The sequence below is a fragment of the Caenorhabditis remanei genome, chromosome V (assembly GCF_010183535.1).
Source record: "Caenorhabditis remanei strain PX506 chromosome V, whole genome shotgun sequence".
In the NCBI taxonomy this organism is placed as follows: domain Eukaryota; kingdom Metazoa; phylum Nematoda; class Chromadorea; order Rhabditida; family Rhabditidae; genus Caenorhabditis; species Caenorhabditis remanei.
In genome coordinates this window covers 19,374,042-19,388,900 of record NC_071332.1, presented here as the reverse complement: position 1 = coordinate 19,388,900, position 14,859 = coordinate 19,374,042, and the positions used below count along the sequence as shown (strand labels likewise).

Here is a 14,859-nt window from a genome sequence, read left to right as displayed (position 1 = left end):
TCTGTATGACCCCATTAAAAGTTTTCATGGTGTGACAATCAGAATTACTATGGCATACTCTCAAAGTTGGTCATTTCCCACCAAAAACAGCCAAAGTTGATACCTTTTTGTCCGGTACTGTAGTTGTTCAAAGACCTAATTCTTTGGCTAAAATCCGTAATTTCTAGATAAAAAATCGAGGTTTTGTATCAAAAATTGCACAATAACTTTTTTCATCTTAAAACGCAGTATAAACTTGAAGAAATTACATTTGACAATACATGAGCTATGAAAATGTTGCAGTTTCCAAATCATCATAGGTGCAAAACGTCACAGTTTCGGAATGCCCTGGTAGCCATTTTCCCATTTTCGTAGCATTTTCTTGATACGTTAGCTGTAGTCTGTATCAGAGTTGCATGGAAGTGAAAATTTCTATTCCGGAAGTCGGAAGTCGGAAGTCGGAATTCCATGCAACTCTGGTCTGTATCAGGGATGAACGGAACTACGCCGTGCGCCTTCTGTCATTTCAAAAACCAATTTCCCGCAATCTGTGTTCTTTCTTATCCCTTATACACTGTCTTCCGTCACTTTTTCCTCAATTTCTAAATCTGTCCCTTGGAATCATGGATGTTTTACAAATAACCTTACTATTCATCATTCTGCAAGATCATTTGTCATAAAATCAAACCCTTAAAATGTTCGATTAATTGTTTTCTCCTTTCCTTTTTTCAATTCTTTGAAAAATAAATAAAAGAAACATGATTATGCAACAATCTCTGGGGATACCCTCATTTACACTCCTCACACAACGTTTTTCTTCTGCAGTTCTTACTCTCAGAAGCGTCGCGGTCGTGCGTCGCGTGTTCTATTCAGACATGAATATAAAATATGTATTGAGAGACAATAATGATAAATAAAAGGGTTGCAATTTTGATATTTAATTATATAATTGAAGAAAATTCTGGAGTCCTTGACATCTCACTCATTGTCAACATCTTGTCCTCCGCAGCACCATCCTCGGATTGTCTAAAAAATCATACCATAATTAAAAGTAATTAAAAATTAAAATTAAGGACCTAAAAATCTATCTCACCTCCCAGATTCTTCCACAAAATCCCATGAAACCAGTTTCTTCGATTTGCTCCGATGCCAACGACCTTCTGCCATAGCTGATATACCACACACCACGATACTCCAGTATTCCACCATGGCGTTGGAGCTCATCTTGTTGTGGTTCGTGTTGTAATGGGACCCGCTCATTGGAATTGTACCCAGAATCCGAGAGATCCATTTTTGAAGTTTCGAAATCTGGGAAAAATAGTTGATTATCTTGACAGATTTTGTCGGTTGGCTCACCTCTTTTGCTGCTCCTGCTGCTTTGGTTATCAGAAAAAGTTAACATGAAGAGAGAGGCATGAGGAGGGGGAGCCTCTCAGCCAGCACTCCATATCACGACGCGTAGTTTTGTCACTGTTTTTTGACATGTCTCGTTTCTAGGAAGATGAAAGATGAAGAATTTGATGATGACGCTGTCAGAACTAAAGAAAAAGGATTTCAGAAGAAAGTTTCGGTGGAGCGCGTTTACAATGTTTGCCGGAAGGGGATACATTTTTGGTTTTTTGCAGTTGCTGAACAGGACGTCAGTCTGGAATTACGTATAAACATGTACGGAATCTAGAGAACATTCAAAATCAGTTATCAGGAAACGAGCAGTTGTTCACTTTTAGTTTTTAAATGTATGTGTTCCGAAATGTCTCAGTTTCGAAACGTCTCTGAGTCACTTTTACGTATAGCTCTTAGCATTTTCCGATTTCTTTGGAAAAGTCACAGCGCACTCTTAAAGATAGTGAAGCCGTTGTCCTGTTCTCAGGGCGCGTTCCTACTCTTCTGAATTCCTGTTTATCCGGATGTCCACACCCCCTCTCTTTCTCTCTCTCTCTCTCTCTCTCTCTCTCTCAACTTTTTCATTTTCCAATATTCCCTTCTTATACTTTTCTCATTTAAACTGCAGTCATCAGGCTCTCAAAGCTGATCTCAAATTAACAAATATGATTCATGACTCCCAGGACAGCGTGATCACACGAATTTCATTTCGAAATTGCAGCAGAAGTGGATAAAGTATGAGTTAGAACTATGTTCACCTGAAATTAAAAAAGACAAACCAAAGTTTTTACATTATTACAGTTTATTGAACATTCAAAACAAATAAAAAAGTTGTAAATCAAGAGAAAAAAAATCTCCAATTAACCAATTAACCAATTAACCAGAATAAACATGACCGCTGCTCCGAAAACCTGGCAGTCCGAAGAAGATGAAGATAATGCCAAGGACGACGACGGCGAAGACAAGAGACAGAACACCCACTCAGACAGATTGCGATTCCTCGACACTGGTTGATTGCTCTCCTTCGATTTGGACAGTTGTATGATGACCAACGGATGGGGACACTTGAGACGGCATTCTGGAACAATTTGATACAATAGGGCTCAAAAAAACCAAAAAAGTAAGAAAACCAACAGAAACCGAATGAAAACGATATTAAATAGCCGAATGCTTCTGAGCTCCACTCTACTTCATTAGAGGAAAAAGCAAGCTATAAATACGTGTTCTTTGGAGTTGATGCTCCCTGAGAGACCTGCTCGAACTATTAAACCTCTGATTTGTTGACTGGTTTAGCAGGGATTGGTCAGAAAATCGAAAAATCAGAATATTCAGAAAAGGAAGAACAAAAGGTAAAGAGAGAGGGATGGGATGGTGTGTCATGGGGAGGTCATGGAGTCATGGAAAGCATATATTGTCCTTTGCTCTTCTTCTTTGCCCTTTCAAAGTTTCCGGAAAATCTGGATCACCGGAGTCAATGACATTAGACAGTAGTTGACTGCATACTTTTTAAGTAATCTTTCCACGCGTTCAATCCGCTTGCGAACCGATCCGTTACTTATTGCACAAGGACCAACATAATTGCGGTGCATCCGTAACGGATAGTTCGTCCACATGAGGTCATAATACGTGAGCTACTTTGCTTACTTAAGTTCTTAATATTAGACACAGAATAGTTTATAAGTCAAACACCAAGTGCTAGAATAGTGATGTTCAGACGACTACTGTCTGATTTCCCCTCATTGTAAACTGACTTGTAATTATAGTTTTATTCAGAATTCGTTAAAACATTGAAAGATGATTGAAAAGTTTAAAAAAAGTAGTGCAATATACATTATATTACAGAGAAGCGTCAAAATTGATGAATGTATTCCCAAAAATACTTCCAAATGTAATAGCTGCCAACTGTCCATCAATTCTTCTCACTTCGAATCCTCCAGTGAGTCGTGGTAGAGGAGATAATGATTGGAATTTTCTTGTTTGTTCTTCAGTGAAACGAGTAGCATCTAGTCCTCCGAGAAGAATGCCTTCATTGAAATGTCCAGGTGACAGTACCGATAGATGCTTCAACCGATGATTAGATGTTTTGTTTAACCAGCAAGAAAAGAATCTGTTGAGATCTCGGAGACTCATTGAGACCTCGAACAATTCGAGTTTGATTCCGTTCGATGCTAGAAGATCATTAAGGCTGAAAGTCAACACTCCGAAACCAAAATCTCTGGAATTCTTTTCGATTCGAAAATGGAACTTTAAGCATATTGATCGATGAAGTGACTGGAGTGAGAACTTCCACTGCTCTCTTAGCTAAAGTGTTGCAGCAGTTGGACTTGATGTGGAGGTTAAAGATTTTTGAAACTCCATCAAGAATTGATAACACATCGTATTCCGGTTTCCCATTGAGTATCAGTTTTCTCAGAGATGAACACTTTGTCACGACGAGAATCCTCAGAAACCATTGTTTAGTCGATAACCCAGCTTTTTTCCATTTCACCAGTTTGCCGTGATGCCATATTCCAACCGTCTCCAATACGTTTCCGTAGAAACGCAGTGTTAGATCATCCATTATCATTTGAAGATTGTGGGAACCCACTAGCAGATCGATGGAATCGGGAAATACATTGGAGAAACATTTTGAGAGGTTGAAAGACCTTTTGGAGATAAGGGAAAAGGCGATTCTGAAAAGATAAATGTAAATAGAGATGACGTGAAATAAGGTGCAAACTTAAACTTCAATAAGTTCCATGTGTTGAAGAACTGGAATCAATGCGAGTCTTGGAAGACGTAAGATAGGGAACGGAGTCGTCATTTCGATAGTGAAGAGAGTGGGTACAAATGAATAATGGTGAGAGGTGGATGCAGAATCAATAGGAGGCACTATAGGAGGACAGACCGCATCGCACGACCGCGACGCGGCTGGAGTGGCCGCTGGGAAGGCAAACATCTTCATGGAGGCAATGCAGGGGTACTAGATAGCAGAGCTGGGCGGAAGTAAAAATTTTGAAAAAAGAAGAAGGAAAAAGGAAGTGAAAAAAGCCCGGAAGAAGGAAGAAGGAAGTCGAAAAAAGGAATTCCGCACAGCTCTGCTAGATAGGGTAGAAGTGAATGAGAAATCGATGTCTGGTGGGGTCATGGGGAGCACGCAACGCACGACTTTGGTCTTGAAGATAGTGAAATCGTTGTCATGTTCACAGGACGCTCGCAATTTTCCCATTTTCCAATATTCCCTTCTTCTGTTTTGCTCATAGCAACTCTAGTCATTAGGCTTACAAAACTGCTCTCAAATTAACAAAACATGATTCATGACTCCCAGGACAATATGGTCCACGTGATTATACAAATTTTCTATTTGATTTCAAAGATGTGGATGGAGTTTGAGCTAGAAGTATGTTCACCTGAAACTGAAAGAAAAAACCAAAGTTCTTACATTATTACAATTTATTGAACATTCAAAACGAGTAAAAAAAGTTGCAAGTGCGAGAGAAAAAAGTCTCCAATTAACCAATTAACCAATTAACCAGAATAAACATGACCGCTGCTCCAAAAACCTGGCATTCCGAAGAAGATGAAGATAATGCCAAGGACGATGACGGCGAAGACAAGAGCCAGAATACCAATACAGAAGGATTTTGATTCCTCAACATTGGTTGACTGCTCTCCTTCGATTTGGACAGTTGTATGATGACCAACGGATGGGGACACTTGAGACGGCATTCTGGAACAATTGGGTTGAATAAAGCTGAAAAATACCAAAAAAAGTAAAAAAAATCGACAGAAATCGAATGAAAATAAGAAAAAATAGTCAAATGACATAATGAAATCTCTAAAATGCTTCTGAGCTCCACCCTACTTCATTAGAGGAAAAACAAGCGATAAATACGAGTTCTTTGGAGTTGATGCTCCCTTAGAGACCTACTCGAACTATTGAACATTTGGATTGTTGACTGGTTTAGCAGGTGTTAGTCAGAAAATCAAAAAATCAGAATATTCAGGAAAGAAAGAACAAAGGCGGCGAGAGAGATGGGATAGAGTCATGGAATGCGGTTTTTTTGGAAATGCTGAGAGGACGCTGATCTTAAACAACTTCCTTTAAATTTTTTGAAAAAAAGGTCTTGAAGTCACAGAAAAAGTAGAAAACTAGTGGCGTACTAACGAAGCGACCACCTGCTGCCGTTTTAGATTATTTTCATCTCAAGTTAGTCCGGTTTGTCGGTGGGTCCGGGTGTCCAACGACTTTAATACCATTCCGAAACTCTACTCCGAAACCAAAACGATTCCAGAAATTCAGCTAGAAATTTGTAGTGTCGATGATACGATAAAAACTGTCTGAAACCTAAAAATGAATAAAAAATCTGAAAAACTTCTAATCAGACCTGCTTAACACCCCAAAACAGATTTCAGAATGCTTTTCAGAGACCAAACAACTAAAACGACACTAAAATAACAAGTTTATTCCATAAAATTTTCAAAAAATTATGTTCCATCTCCTCCCCCCTGATTCTTTATTAAACATTGTTGAGCTCCCTGACCCGCCAATTTCGGTGCCCACTCGTCCACCACCAACAAATTCCATTAATCTGAAAAGTAACTGTATTAACAAAAGCGGTGGTTTCTGTTTTCACTTACGATTCACAAAAAATCAAATTTTATAGAAAAAAAAGAAGTAGAAGGCTGGTAACACACCCGGCCAACAATTTTTCTTGCGGAGATCTGAAATTCTTATAAAAATTTTCTAAAATAAAAATGTTCACTATGAAGCTTACCGTACCTTCAATAGTATTGTTTAAAAAAAAGAAATATCATTTTGAAGCGGAGAAAATATATGTATGTCCTGGTTTCCAGCTCGCCCGCTTTTATACTCATGTTTTATTATATGAAATAAAATAAAAGGAAACGTCGAATCGTACTTTTTTATTGTTCCGATTTTTCGTGTTTATAGCTTTCCATAAAAAAGAAATAGGATAGCTGCAAGACTGAAGAAAGGATTGGTTTGTAAAATTTTTTAATGCTTTTTTTTGAAGGATGTCAAAGAATGAATAGGTCTTAATTTACGACTGAAACTAATGGACGTGTCCTCTCAAACTCAATCTGATCACCATACGATAAAAACCGCTCTACATTCTTTGCATATAAAGAAGAGGAAGCCGTCAGAAGTAGTGGTTTTGAAATATAAGGCAAATCTTTTTTTGAAATATAAGGCAAATCTTCTCTGCGAGAGGCCCTGTTTTGACACTTTGAGGCCTTATAACTCATTTTAGACTAATTTTCGGACCTGGCTCCAAGAGACTTTTCTCTTTTCAACAAAATTCTGAGTCGATCCATATCAAAAGATCTCGATTTTTGGAATACCGCAGTCTCCCTTTGAGATTTCAAATCACCAAAGCTAGTCATGGGGGAACTGCAGACATCTGGACAAATGTGCAGCCAGGCAGACAGACATGTATGCATTTTTGGATCTGATCTTCCCAAAGGGTGAATCTTATGTAAAAATCAGACTTTTTAGTGAGAAAAATTTTATTTCATCGAAATAGCAGAACGTGAAAATAGAAAAGAAAACATTATTTGATACCAACAATGTTATTTAGAACAGAGCGACTGCCAAACAAGGAAATGGAGGGCTGTCGACCACTGCCCCCCAACGTCTATGAATAAAATTGTGGCTTTCTTTCCATCCGCTTTCCTTATTATATCATATCCTCCAAAAAGCAATACCGATAAACAGTCCAGTGGTATTGAGTAGTGGAAGGCTCTATTTTGGTCTCTAGGAAATTGAACAGCCTTCAGTCCTCCCAGAAGATTCCTTACATTGACTTTTTCGGATGTACACACTATCAAGTGCTCCAGTCTTGAATCACTTTTCTTTCTCATCCAATTTTTGAAGAATAGATTGAGTTCTTTGAGATTTAACTTTGCGTGAGTAAGATTTAGTTTGAGCGCATTCGTGAACAGTACGTCATCAAGAGTGAACTTGAATTTAGAGAAAGTGCTGGGTTGACTACTCAAATAGTTTAAATTGCTCTTCAGAAATGTCTGAAATTCTTCTCTGGTCTCAAACGGAATTTTGAACAATATGATTTCCCTGGTAACTGGTGAGACAATTTCCAGAGCTTTTTTTGCAAAGCTATCGGAACACTCCTTCCTGATGTTTAAATTACGAACTTTTGTTAGTAGAGCGAAAGTATTGCACACTTCTAGCTGTGGAGATTCGCAGAGATACAGTTCTTCAAGCGATTCACAATTTGTCACATCTAGAATCCGCTCCAACCATTGAGATGCTGTTAATCCGGTGTTTTCGTGAGTGAACCTTCTGTTTCGAGTCATTACATGGTCCGTAATTCCCTCCATGTAGAAACAATGGGTCACTGATTTTTCATTTCTCAAGTCGACTGTGATATAAAGGTAATCGCGAAATTTGCGAAAGATTTTTGACACATTATAGGCTTTTTTGGAAAGTAGCGAGACGGCAATTCTGAAACGATTGAAAATGAGGAACAGACCTGAAGAGAGAAAGGAAAACTTACACATCTATTGACTCCGTGTATTGGAAAACAGGAATCAGTGCAAGTCTTGGAAGACGTAAAAGAGGGAACGGAGACGTCATCTTGGCAAAGGAGAGAGGGTGCAAATGAGATGAGGAATCAATGTCTGGTGTTGTCGGTGGGAGACCGCATCGCACGGCCGCGACGCGGCTGAATTTCGCTCTGGGAAGAAAATACATGCTATGAGAAAACGCTGATACCAAATATGTAATTGGTTTTTGCCCGTAAGGCCTGGAATTTGAGAAAAAGAAGGTCAAAGTTCGGAAAAATTACGAAAACATTTTTTGCAACTTTCGCGTGTTGAAAAGGTGATAATTCAACATTTTTCGGAACTTCTCGAATACCAGGCCTCGAGGGCAAACACTGAATATATATTAGGAAACAGCGTTTTCTCAGCTTTCCAATGATGTCGGTCACGTCCAATAACTCCACGGTCACCTGGAGGCCTTCCCCAGAAAATGATATTCGAATACCGAAAAATAGATGAATTATTGCCTTTCAGTGATTATAGCTTGAATTACGTAAAGAACAAATCATTTATTAGCTCGAAGAATATGAAGATAAAAAACAATTTGATATCAACAATGTCATTTAGAACAAATCATTCACGGCCAAACATAGAAATTGATGACTGTCGGCCCCGAATAGCCTGCATACGTGATTGTTGCTTTCTTCCCATCCGCTCTCCTTATATCATATCCTCCAGAAAACGATTCTGATAAAGAGTCCAATTGTTTAGAGTAAATGAACCTTCTCTCTCGGTCTCTTGGAAAAGGAACAGCCTTCAGTCCTCCCAGAAGATTCCTTGCATTGACTTTTTCGGATGTAGACACTATCAAGTGCTCCAGTCTTGAATCACATTTCTTTCTCATCCAATTTTTGAAGAATAAATTGAGTTCTTTGAGAGTTAATTTTGCGTGTTTAAGATTTAATTTGAGCGCATTCGTGATCAGTACGTCATCGAGAGTGAACTTGAATTTCGGGAAAGTGCTGGATTGAATATTCAAATAATTTAAATTGCTCTTCAGAAAAGTTTGGAATTCCTCTCTGGTCTCAAATGGAATTATGTACAGTTTTACTTCTGTGGTAACTGCCGAGAGGATTTCCAGAGGTTTCTTTGCAAAGTCATAGGAACATCCGAAATCGGTGTTCAAATTGAGTTTTGTCTCTTGACCAAAAGTATCGCACATTTCTAGCTGTGGATTTCCACAGAGATCCAAATGATCAATCGATTCACAATTTGTTACGTCAAGAATTCGCTCCACCCATTGTGTTGCTGTTAATCCCGTGTTTTCGTGAGTAAACCATCTGTATCGAGTCTTTATATGGGCCGAAACCCCTTTCGTGTCGAAACAAAGGACCACTAATTTTTCATCTCTCCAATCAACGATACAAAGGTAATCTCTTGCTACTAGCAGAATCATGGAATTGAAACATAATTTGCGAAAGATTTTTGACACATTATGGGCTTTTTTGGAAAGTAACGAGACGGAAATTCTGTAACAATTGAATATGAGAGACAGAACAAAAAAAAATAGAACAACTTACACATCTATTGGCTCCATTTGTTGAAAAACTGGAATCAATGCAAGCCTAGGTAGGCGTAAGAGAGGGAAGGGAGTCGTCATTTCTATAATGGAGAGAGGGTGCAAATGAGATGAGGAATCAATGTTTGGTGGGGGGAGACCGCATCGCATGGCCGCGACGCGGCTAAAGTGTGCTCTGGGAAGACAAACATCCTCAGGGAGAGCACCTGGACATCTAACTCTCGTCCTGAGAACACAAGTAAAGCGAGATTGGAGAGTGTTAGGCGATTGGTACTTGAAGACCCGCTGACTTTCGAATGGTTTGCGAATGATAGGAGCCGCAAGTAGGTGAATGACAGGCGAGCGGTTGTAATTGATATTTGAATACAATTCATAAATGATAGCCGAGTAATATTCTTCACAAATATTGACAAAATAAGCGAGAGGCTTTGTTTTGAAAAAAAAACTTGGCTCAAAGTTTTAAATTTGACAGTTTGTAACTGGAATGGAATAACTCAGCCCGCAAACAATCTTTGATCTTATTGGTGTACATTTTCACGTCTTAATTGTCACAATGTCCTGACCATGTCCTTCTTCTAACACATAATCCATATTCTTATTGCTTCGAAAATCCAAAGCAAGTGATAGTTTCAGATAATTGTTATACTATACCGGTATCTTCTCTTACATTTCCTTTGCATCTCGCTTTCCACCTTCCCGTTACTATGCGGATGAGTGACACGTTACTTTTGACAACTTTTGTTCCCGTTATTTCTGGTTCTCATATTTTTTAGAATATCCAAATACTAAAAGTCACGACCAGTAAACCCATCCTTTACATCTAACCGTCGCTTCCAGAAGCGATCTAGAATCTTTTCAGTGATTATAGCTTGAATTACGTAGACAACAAAACATTTATATACTTAGCGAAGTAGAAAAAGATAATTAAAAATAACCATTTTGATACCAACAATGTTATTTAGAACAAAGCGTTCACGGCCAAGCAAGGTAATGGATAAACGTCGGTTTCTGTCCCCATCGGTCTCTGTCTCCGATTAAAATTGTGGCTTTCTTTCCATCCGTGCTCCATATCCTTCAGAAAAAAACCCTGATGAGAAGTCCAGTGGTTTAGAGTAATTGAACCATCTCTCTCGGTCTCTTGGAAAAGGAACAGCCTTCAGTCCCCCCAGAAGATTCCTTGCATTGACTGTTTCGGATGTAGACACTATCAAGTGCTCCAGTCTTGAATCACATTTCTTTCTCATCCAATTTTTGAAGAATAAATTGAGTTCTTTGAGATTTAATTTTGCGCGTTCAAGATTTAATTTGAGCGCATTCGTGATCAGTACGTCATCAAGAGTGAACTTGAATTTCGGGAAAGTGCTGGTCGCAATATCCAAATAATTTAAATTGCTCCTCAGAAAAGTTTAGAATTCTTCTCTGGTTTCAAACGGAATTTTGCGCAGTGTAACTTCCGTGGTAACCACCGAGAGGATTTCCAGAGATTTCTTTGCGAAGCTATAGGAACAGCAAAAAAGATGATTAATTTTTGGATTTGTGTCAATCGAGCAAGAGCATCGCAAACTTCCAGTTGAGGAGATCCGCAGAGATACAGTTCTTCAAGCGATTCACAATTTGTCACATCTAGAATCCGCTCCACCCATTGTGTTGCTGTTAATCCGGTGTTTTCGTGAGTGAACATTCTGTTTCGAGTCATTACATGGTCCGTAATTCTCTCCATGTAGAAACAAAGGGTCACTGATTTTTCATTTCTCAAGTCGACTGTGATATAAAGGTAATCGCTTTCTACTCTCAGATTCATGGAACTGGAACATAATTTGCGAAAGACTTTGACACATTATAGGCTTTTTTGGAAAGTAGCGAGACGGCAATTCTGTAATAATTGAATATGAGAGACAGAACAAAAAAGAAATAGGACAACTTACACATCACTTGTTTCCATTTGTTGAAAAACTGGAATCAGTGCAAGCCTTGGAAGACGTAAGAGAGGAAACGGAATTGTCATCTTGGTAGGAAAAAAAGGATACAAATGAGATGACGAATCAATGTCTGGTGGTGTTTAGGGGAGACCGCATCGCACGGCCGCGACGCGACTGAAGTGCGCTCTGGGAAGGTAAACATTTTTAGGGAGAGCACCTGCACATCTAACTCTCGTCCTGAGAACACAGGTAAAGCGTGATTGGAGAGTGGTAAACGATAGAAAAGTGGAATCATATTCCTTTTTATTGTTCCGGTTTTTCTTGTACATGTCTTTACAAAAATATGAGAAAAAAGGCAATAGTTGCATAGGGGAACTGCAGACATCTGGACAAACATGCAACCAGACAGACAGACATGTATGCATTTTCGGGTCAGATGTTCCTGAACCATTCCCAGTGGTTGATTTCATGTAACAATTCGATTTTCTGGTAAGAAAAACTTTATTTCGTAGGATTAGCAGAACCAGATAATCAAAAAAACAACCAATGATGTCATTTAGAATAAAACATTCACGGCCAAACATAAAAATCGATGAACGTCTGCGTCTGCCCGTCAACAACTCTGATTGTAGCTTTCTTTCCATCCGCTCTCTTTATATCGTATCCTCCAGAAAACGATTTCGCTAAAATGTCCAGTTGTTTTGAGTAATTGAACCATCTCACTCGGTCTCTTGGAAAAGGATCCCATTTCAGTCCTTCCAGAAAATTCCTTACATTGACTTTTTCGGATAAAGACACTATCAAGTGCTCCAGTCTTGGATCACATTTATTTCCATCCAATTTCTGAAGAATTGATTAATTTCTTTGAGATTTAATTTCCCATTATTAAGATTCAATTTAAGGGCATTCGTGATCATCAGATCTTCAAGAGTGAATTTAAACGTCGGGAAAGTGCTGGTCTCAATATTCAAATAGTTTAAATTGCTCTTCAGAAAAGTTTGGAACTCTTCTCTGGTCTCAAACGGAATTTTGAACAATACGATCTCCCTGGTAACTGGTGAGACGATTTCCAGAGCTTTTTTTGCAAAGCTATCGGAACAGTCCTCCATGATGTTTAAATTACAAACTTTTGTCAGTAGAGCGAGAGTATTGCACACTTCTAGCTTTGGAGATCCGCAGAGAAAAACTTCTTGAAGAGATTCACAATTCGTTACGTCAAGAACCCGTTCCAACCATTGTGATGGTGACAATCCGGTGTTTTCGTGATTAAACGTTCTTTCTTGAAACATCACATTGACCAAGTTTGGTACGTTCTCTGTGTTGAAAAAATATTTCAGTCCCTCTGCTCTACACCATTCAAAACGAACACTGACGTCAAAGTGATCATTATCAACAATCATTACCACGAAACAGAGAGATAATTTGCGAATATCTAACTAATCTAACTCTCGAGAAGGTAGATCCCGTATGTTTGCACACTCGAGAAAAAAAAGAGTCGCTGAACGATGTGCGCGACAGCTTTCTGAATCTTTCTACCTACACCGCTCGCATTTCAGAAAACTCAAAAAACCAGAGTTGCAACGGGCCGGGCCGGATTTTCAGTACTAAAAAATTTCAAATTTTTTTTTCGAATTTTTTCCGATTTTTTCGGAAAAAAATTCTAAAGGGCGAAACAACTACTCCTAAACTTAGGATTTTTGACATGAACCAATTCAGAAAGCCGGAAAAAGGATAAATTTATTTTGATTTCATGTCTGAAAATGCGTTTCAAGCGAGTTATGAGACATCAAAATGGCAAAAATCGATGCTAGTCATGCAATTTTTCAAAACATTTTAATAGGAACTCTCTTCGTCGTGCACGAGAAACCGATATTTTCAGAAATTTTCAATAAAATATTCGAAACATGAACAATTATGAATGCATTTCATGCACAGATGACGAGAATTTCTGTTGAAATGTACTGAAAAAATGCACGAAAAGTGAAAAAGTGAGCGATTTATGGAATTTTGGGGTCTCATATCTCAATTTAAACGCATTTTTAGATATACTTGGGAAAAAATTTGGAAAATTTTTGAAAAAAAAATTCTAGTGAAAAAAATTCAAAAATTCAAATCCGGGCCGACCGGGCCGGGCCGGGCCGGCACTTTCTCGGCCCGGAATTTTGCAAGTATGCAAAAAACAACTTGACGTGATCGCTGCATGAGTTTGAGCAATCGCCAGAGTTTTCATGATTAGCAAAAATTTTAAAAAATGACTTTATTTGATTAAAACAACAAAATATTGCACGACACAAGAAAAAAATAAAGATTCGCATCAATCATTACATTTTCTACAAAGCGAAATACAGAGTATCATCACGACCAAACGTAAAAATTGATAGATGTCAGTCCGTGACAGGGTAAAAATAGAATTGTGGCTTTCTTCCCATCTTTTCTTACGATATCATATCCTCCAGAAAACGATTCTGCTAAAGTGCCTAGCTGTTTTAAATAAAAGAACGTTCTCTTTCGGTTCCTTGGAAATGGAACAGCGTTCAGTACTCTCGGAAGACACATTTCATTGACAACTTCGTCTACAAGCAATGACAGATGTTCTAGTCGAGAATTGCATTTGCTGTGAAACCAATTTGTAAGAAATTGACTGATATCTGTGACACTCAACTTGACTTCTCTCAATGTCACTTTGAACGCGTTTGTGACTAGAAGGTCATCAAGAGTGAACCTCGAGAAACAACTGTAAATACACAAATAGTTCAAATTGCTCTTCAGAAATGTCTGAAACTCTTCTTTGTTCTCAAATGGAATTCGGCCCAACAAAATCTCCGTGGTCACTTTTGATACGATTTCCAGAGCTTTCTTTGCAAAACTATCCGAACAGTCCTCGCTGATGTACAATCTCCAAAGTTTTGTCAGTTGAGCTAGCGTATCGCACACTTCTAGTTGTAGAGGTCCTCTTAAAACCACAAATTCAAGCGATTCACAACTAGTAACGCTAGCAATTCGCTCAACCAATTTCGCGACAGTGAGAGACCCCTTTTCACATGAAATCGTTTTGTTTTGAATCATCTTGTTGCCCACATCTGGCCCTCTCTCCGTGTACAAACTGAGCCCCACTGGTGTGTCATCTATTGAATTAATTGTGATACGAGGATAACGACTCCTAACAACCATACTGATAGAACCGGCAGTTATTTTGCATAACATTTTCACCAGGTTCTTTGCTTTATTGGAGAGAAGTGAGAACGCAATTCTGAAATTATTGAATATGAGGGACAGAACAAAAAAGAAGATGAAAACTTACAGATCAATAGACTCCATTTGTTGAAGAACAGGAATCAGTGCAAGTCTAGGGAGGCGTAAGAGAGGAAACGGAGTCGTCATTTTGGTAGGGGGAGACCGTAGAAGTGAATGAAAAATCAATGACTGGTGGTGTCGGGGGAGACCGCAACGCACGACCGCGACGCAAGTGAATTGCCCTCTGGGAAGACACACATCTTT

The 14,859-nt window shown here is 38.7% G+C and overlaps 6 protein-coding genes across 6 annotated transcripts; all 6 read right to left on the bottom strand.

The window, feature by feature from the left end:
* Positions 1-957: 957 nt before the first annotated feature.
* Positions 958-1,270, bottom strand: GCK72_021296 (uncharacterized protein; the record flags this gene model as incomplete). The annotated part of the gene is made up of 2 exons (XM_003096370.2): positions 958-1,005; positions 1,073-1,270. The coding sequence occupies 2 exons, from the start codon at positions 1,268-1,270 to the stop codon at positions 958-960; spliced, it is 246 nt and encodes an 81-aa protein (XP_003096418.2).
* A 1,073-nt stretch (positions 1,271-2,343) lies between these two features.
* Positions 2,344-5,070, bottom strand: GCK72_021295 (uncharacterized protein; the record flags this gene model as incomplete). Its single annotated transcript, XM_053734169.1, has 3 exons — positions 2,344-2,440; positions 3,203-3,530; positions 4,905-5,070. The coding sequence occupies 3 exons, from the start codon at positions 5,068-5,070 to the stop codon at positions 2,344-2,346; spliced, it is 591 nt and encodes a 196-aa protein (XP_053583082.1).
* Positions 5,071-6,933: 1,863 nt separating this feature from the next.
* On the bottom strand, positions 6,934-8,074 carry GCK72_021294 (uncharacterized protein; the record flags this gene model as incomplete). The annotated part of the gene is made up of 2 exons (XM_003096386.2): positions 6,934-7,825; positions 7,878-8,074. 2 exons carry the CDS (start codon positions 8,072-8,074, stop codon positions 6,934-6,936), a joined length of 1,089 nt encoding a protein of 362 aa, XP_003096434.2.
* Positions 8,075-8,500: 426 nt separating this feature from the next.
* GCK72_021293 (uncharacterized protein) lies at positions 8,501-9,319 on the bottom strand (the record flags this gene model as incomplete). Its single annotated transcript, XM_053734168.1, has 1 exon — positions 8,501-9,319. The coding sequence occupies one exon, from the start codon at positions 9,317-9,319 to the stop codon at positions 8,501-8,503; it is 819 nt and encodes a 272-aa protein (XP_053583081.1).
* A 2,842-nt stretch (positions 9,320-12,161) lies between these two features.
* On the bottom strand, positions 12,162-12,761 carry GCK72_021292 (uncharacterized protein; the record flags this gene model as incomplete). Its single annotated transcript, XM_053734167.1, has 1 exon — positions 12,162-12,761. The coding sequence occupies one exon, from the start codon at positions 12,759-12,761 to the stop codon at positions 12,162-12,164; it is 600 nt and encodes a 199-aa protein (XP_053583080.1).
* Positions 12,762-13,716: 955 nt separating this feature from the next.
* On the bottom strand, positions 13,717-14,742 carry GCK72_021291 (uncharacterized protein; the record flags this gene model as incomplete). Its single annotated transcript, XM_003096342.2, has 2 exons — positions 13,717-14,611; positions 14,663-14,742. The coding sequence occupies 2 exons, from the start codon at positions 14,740-14,742 to the stop codon at positions 13,717-13,719; spliced, it is 975 nt and encodes a 324-aa protein (XP_003096390.2).
* Between the last annotated feature and the right edge of the window lie 117 nt (positions 14,743-14,859).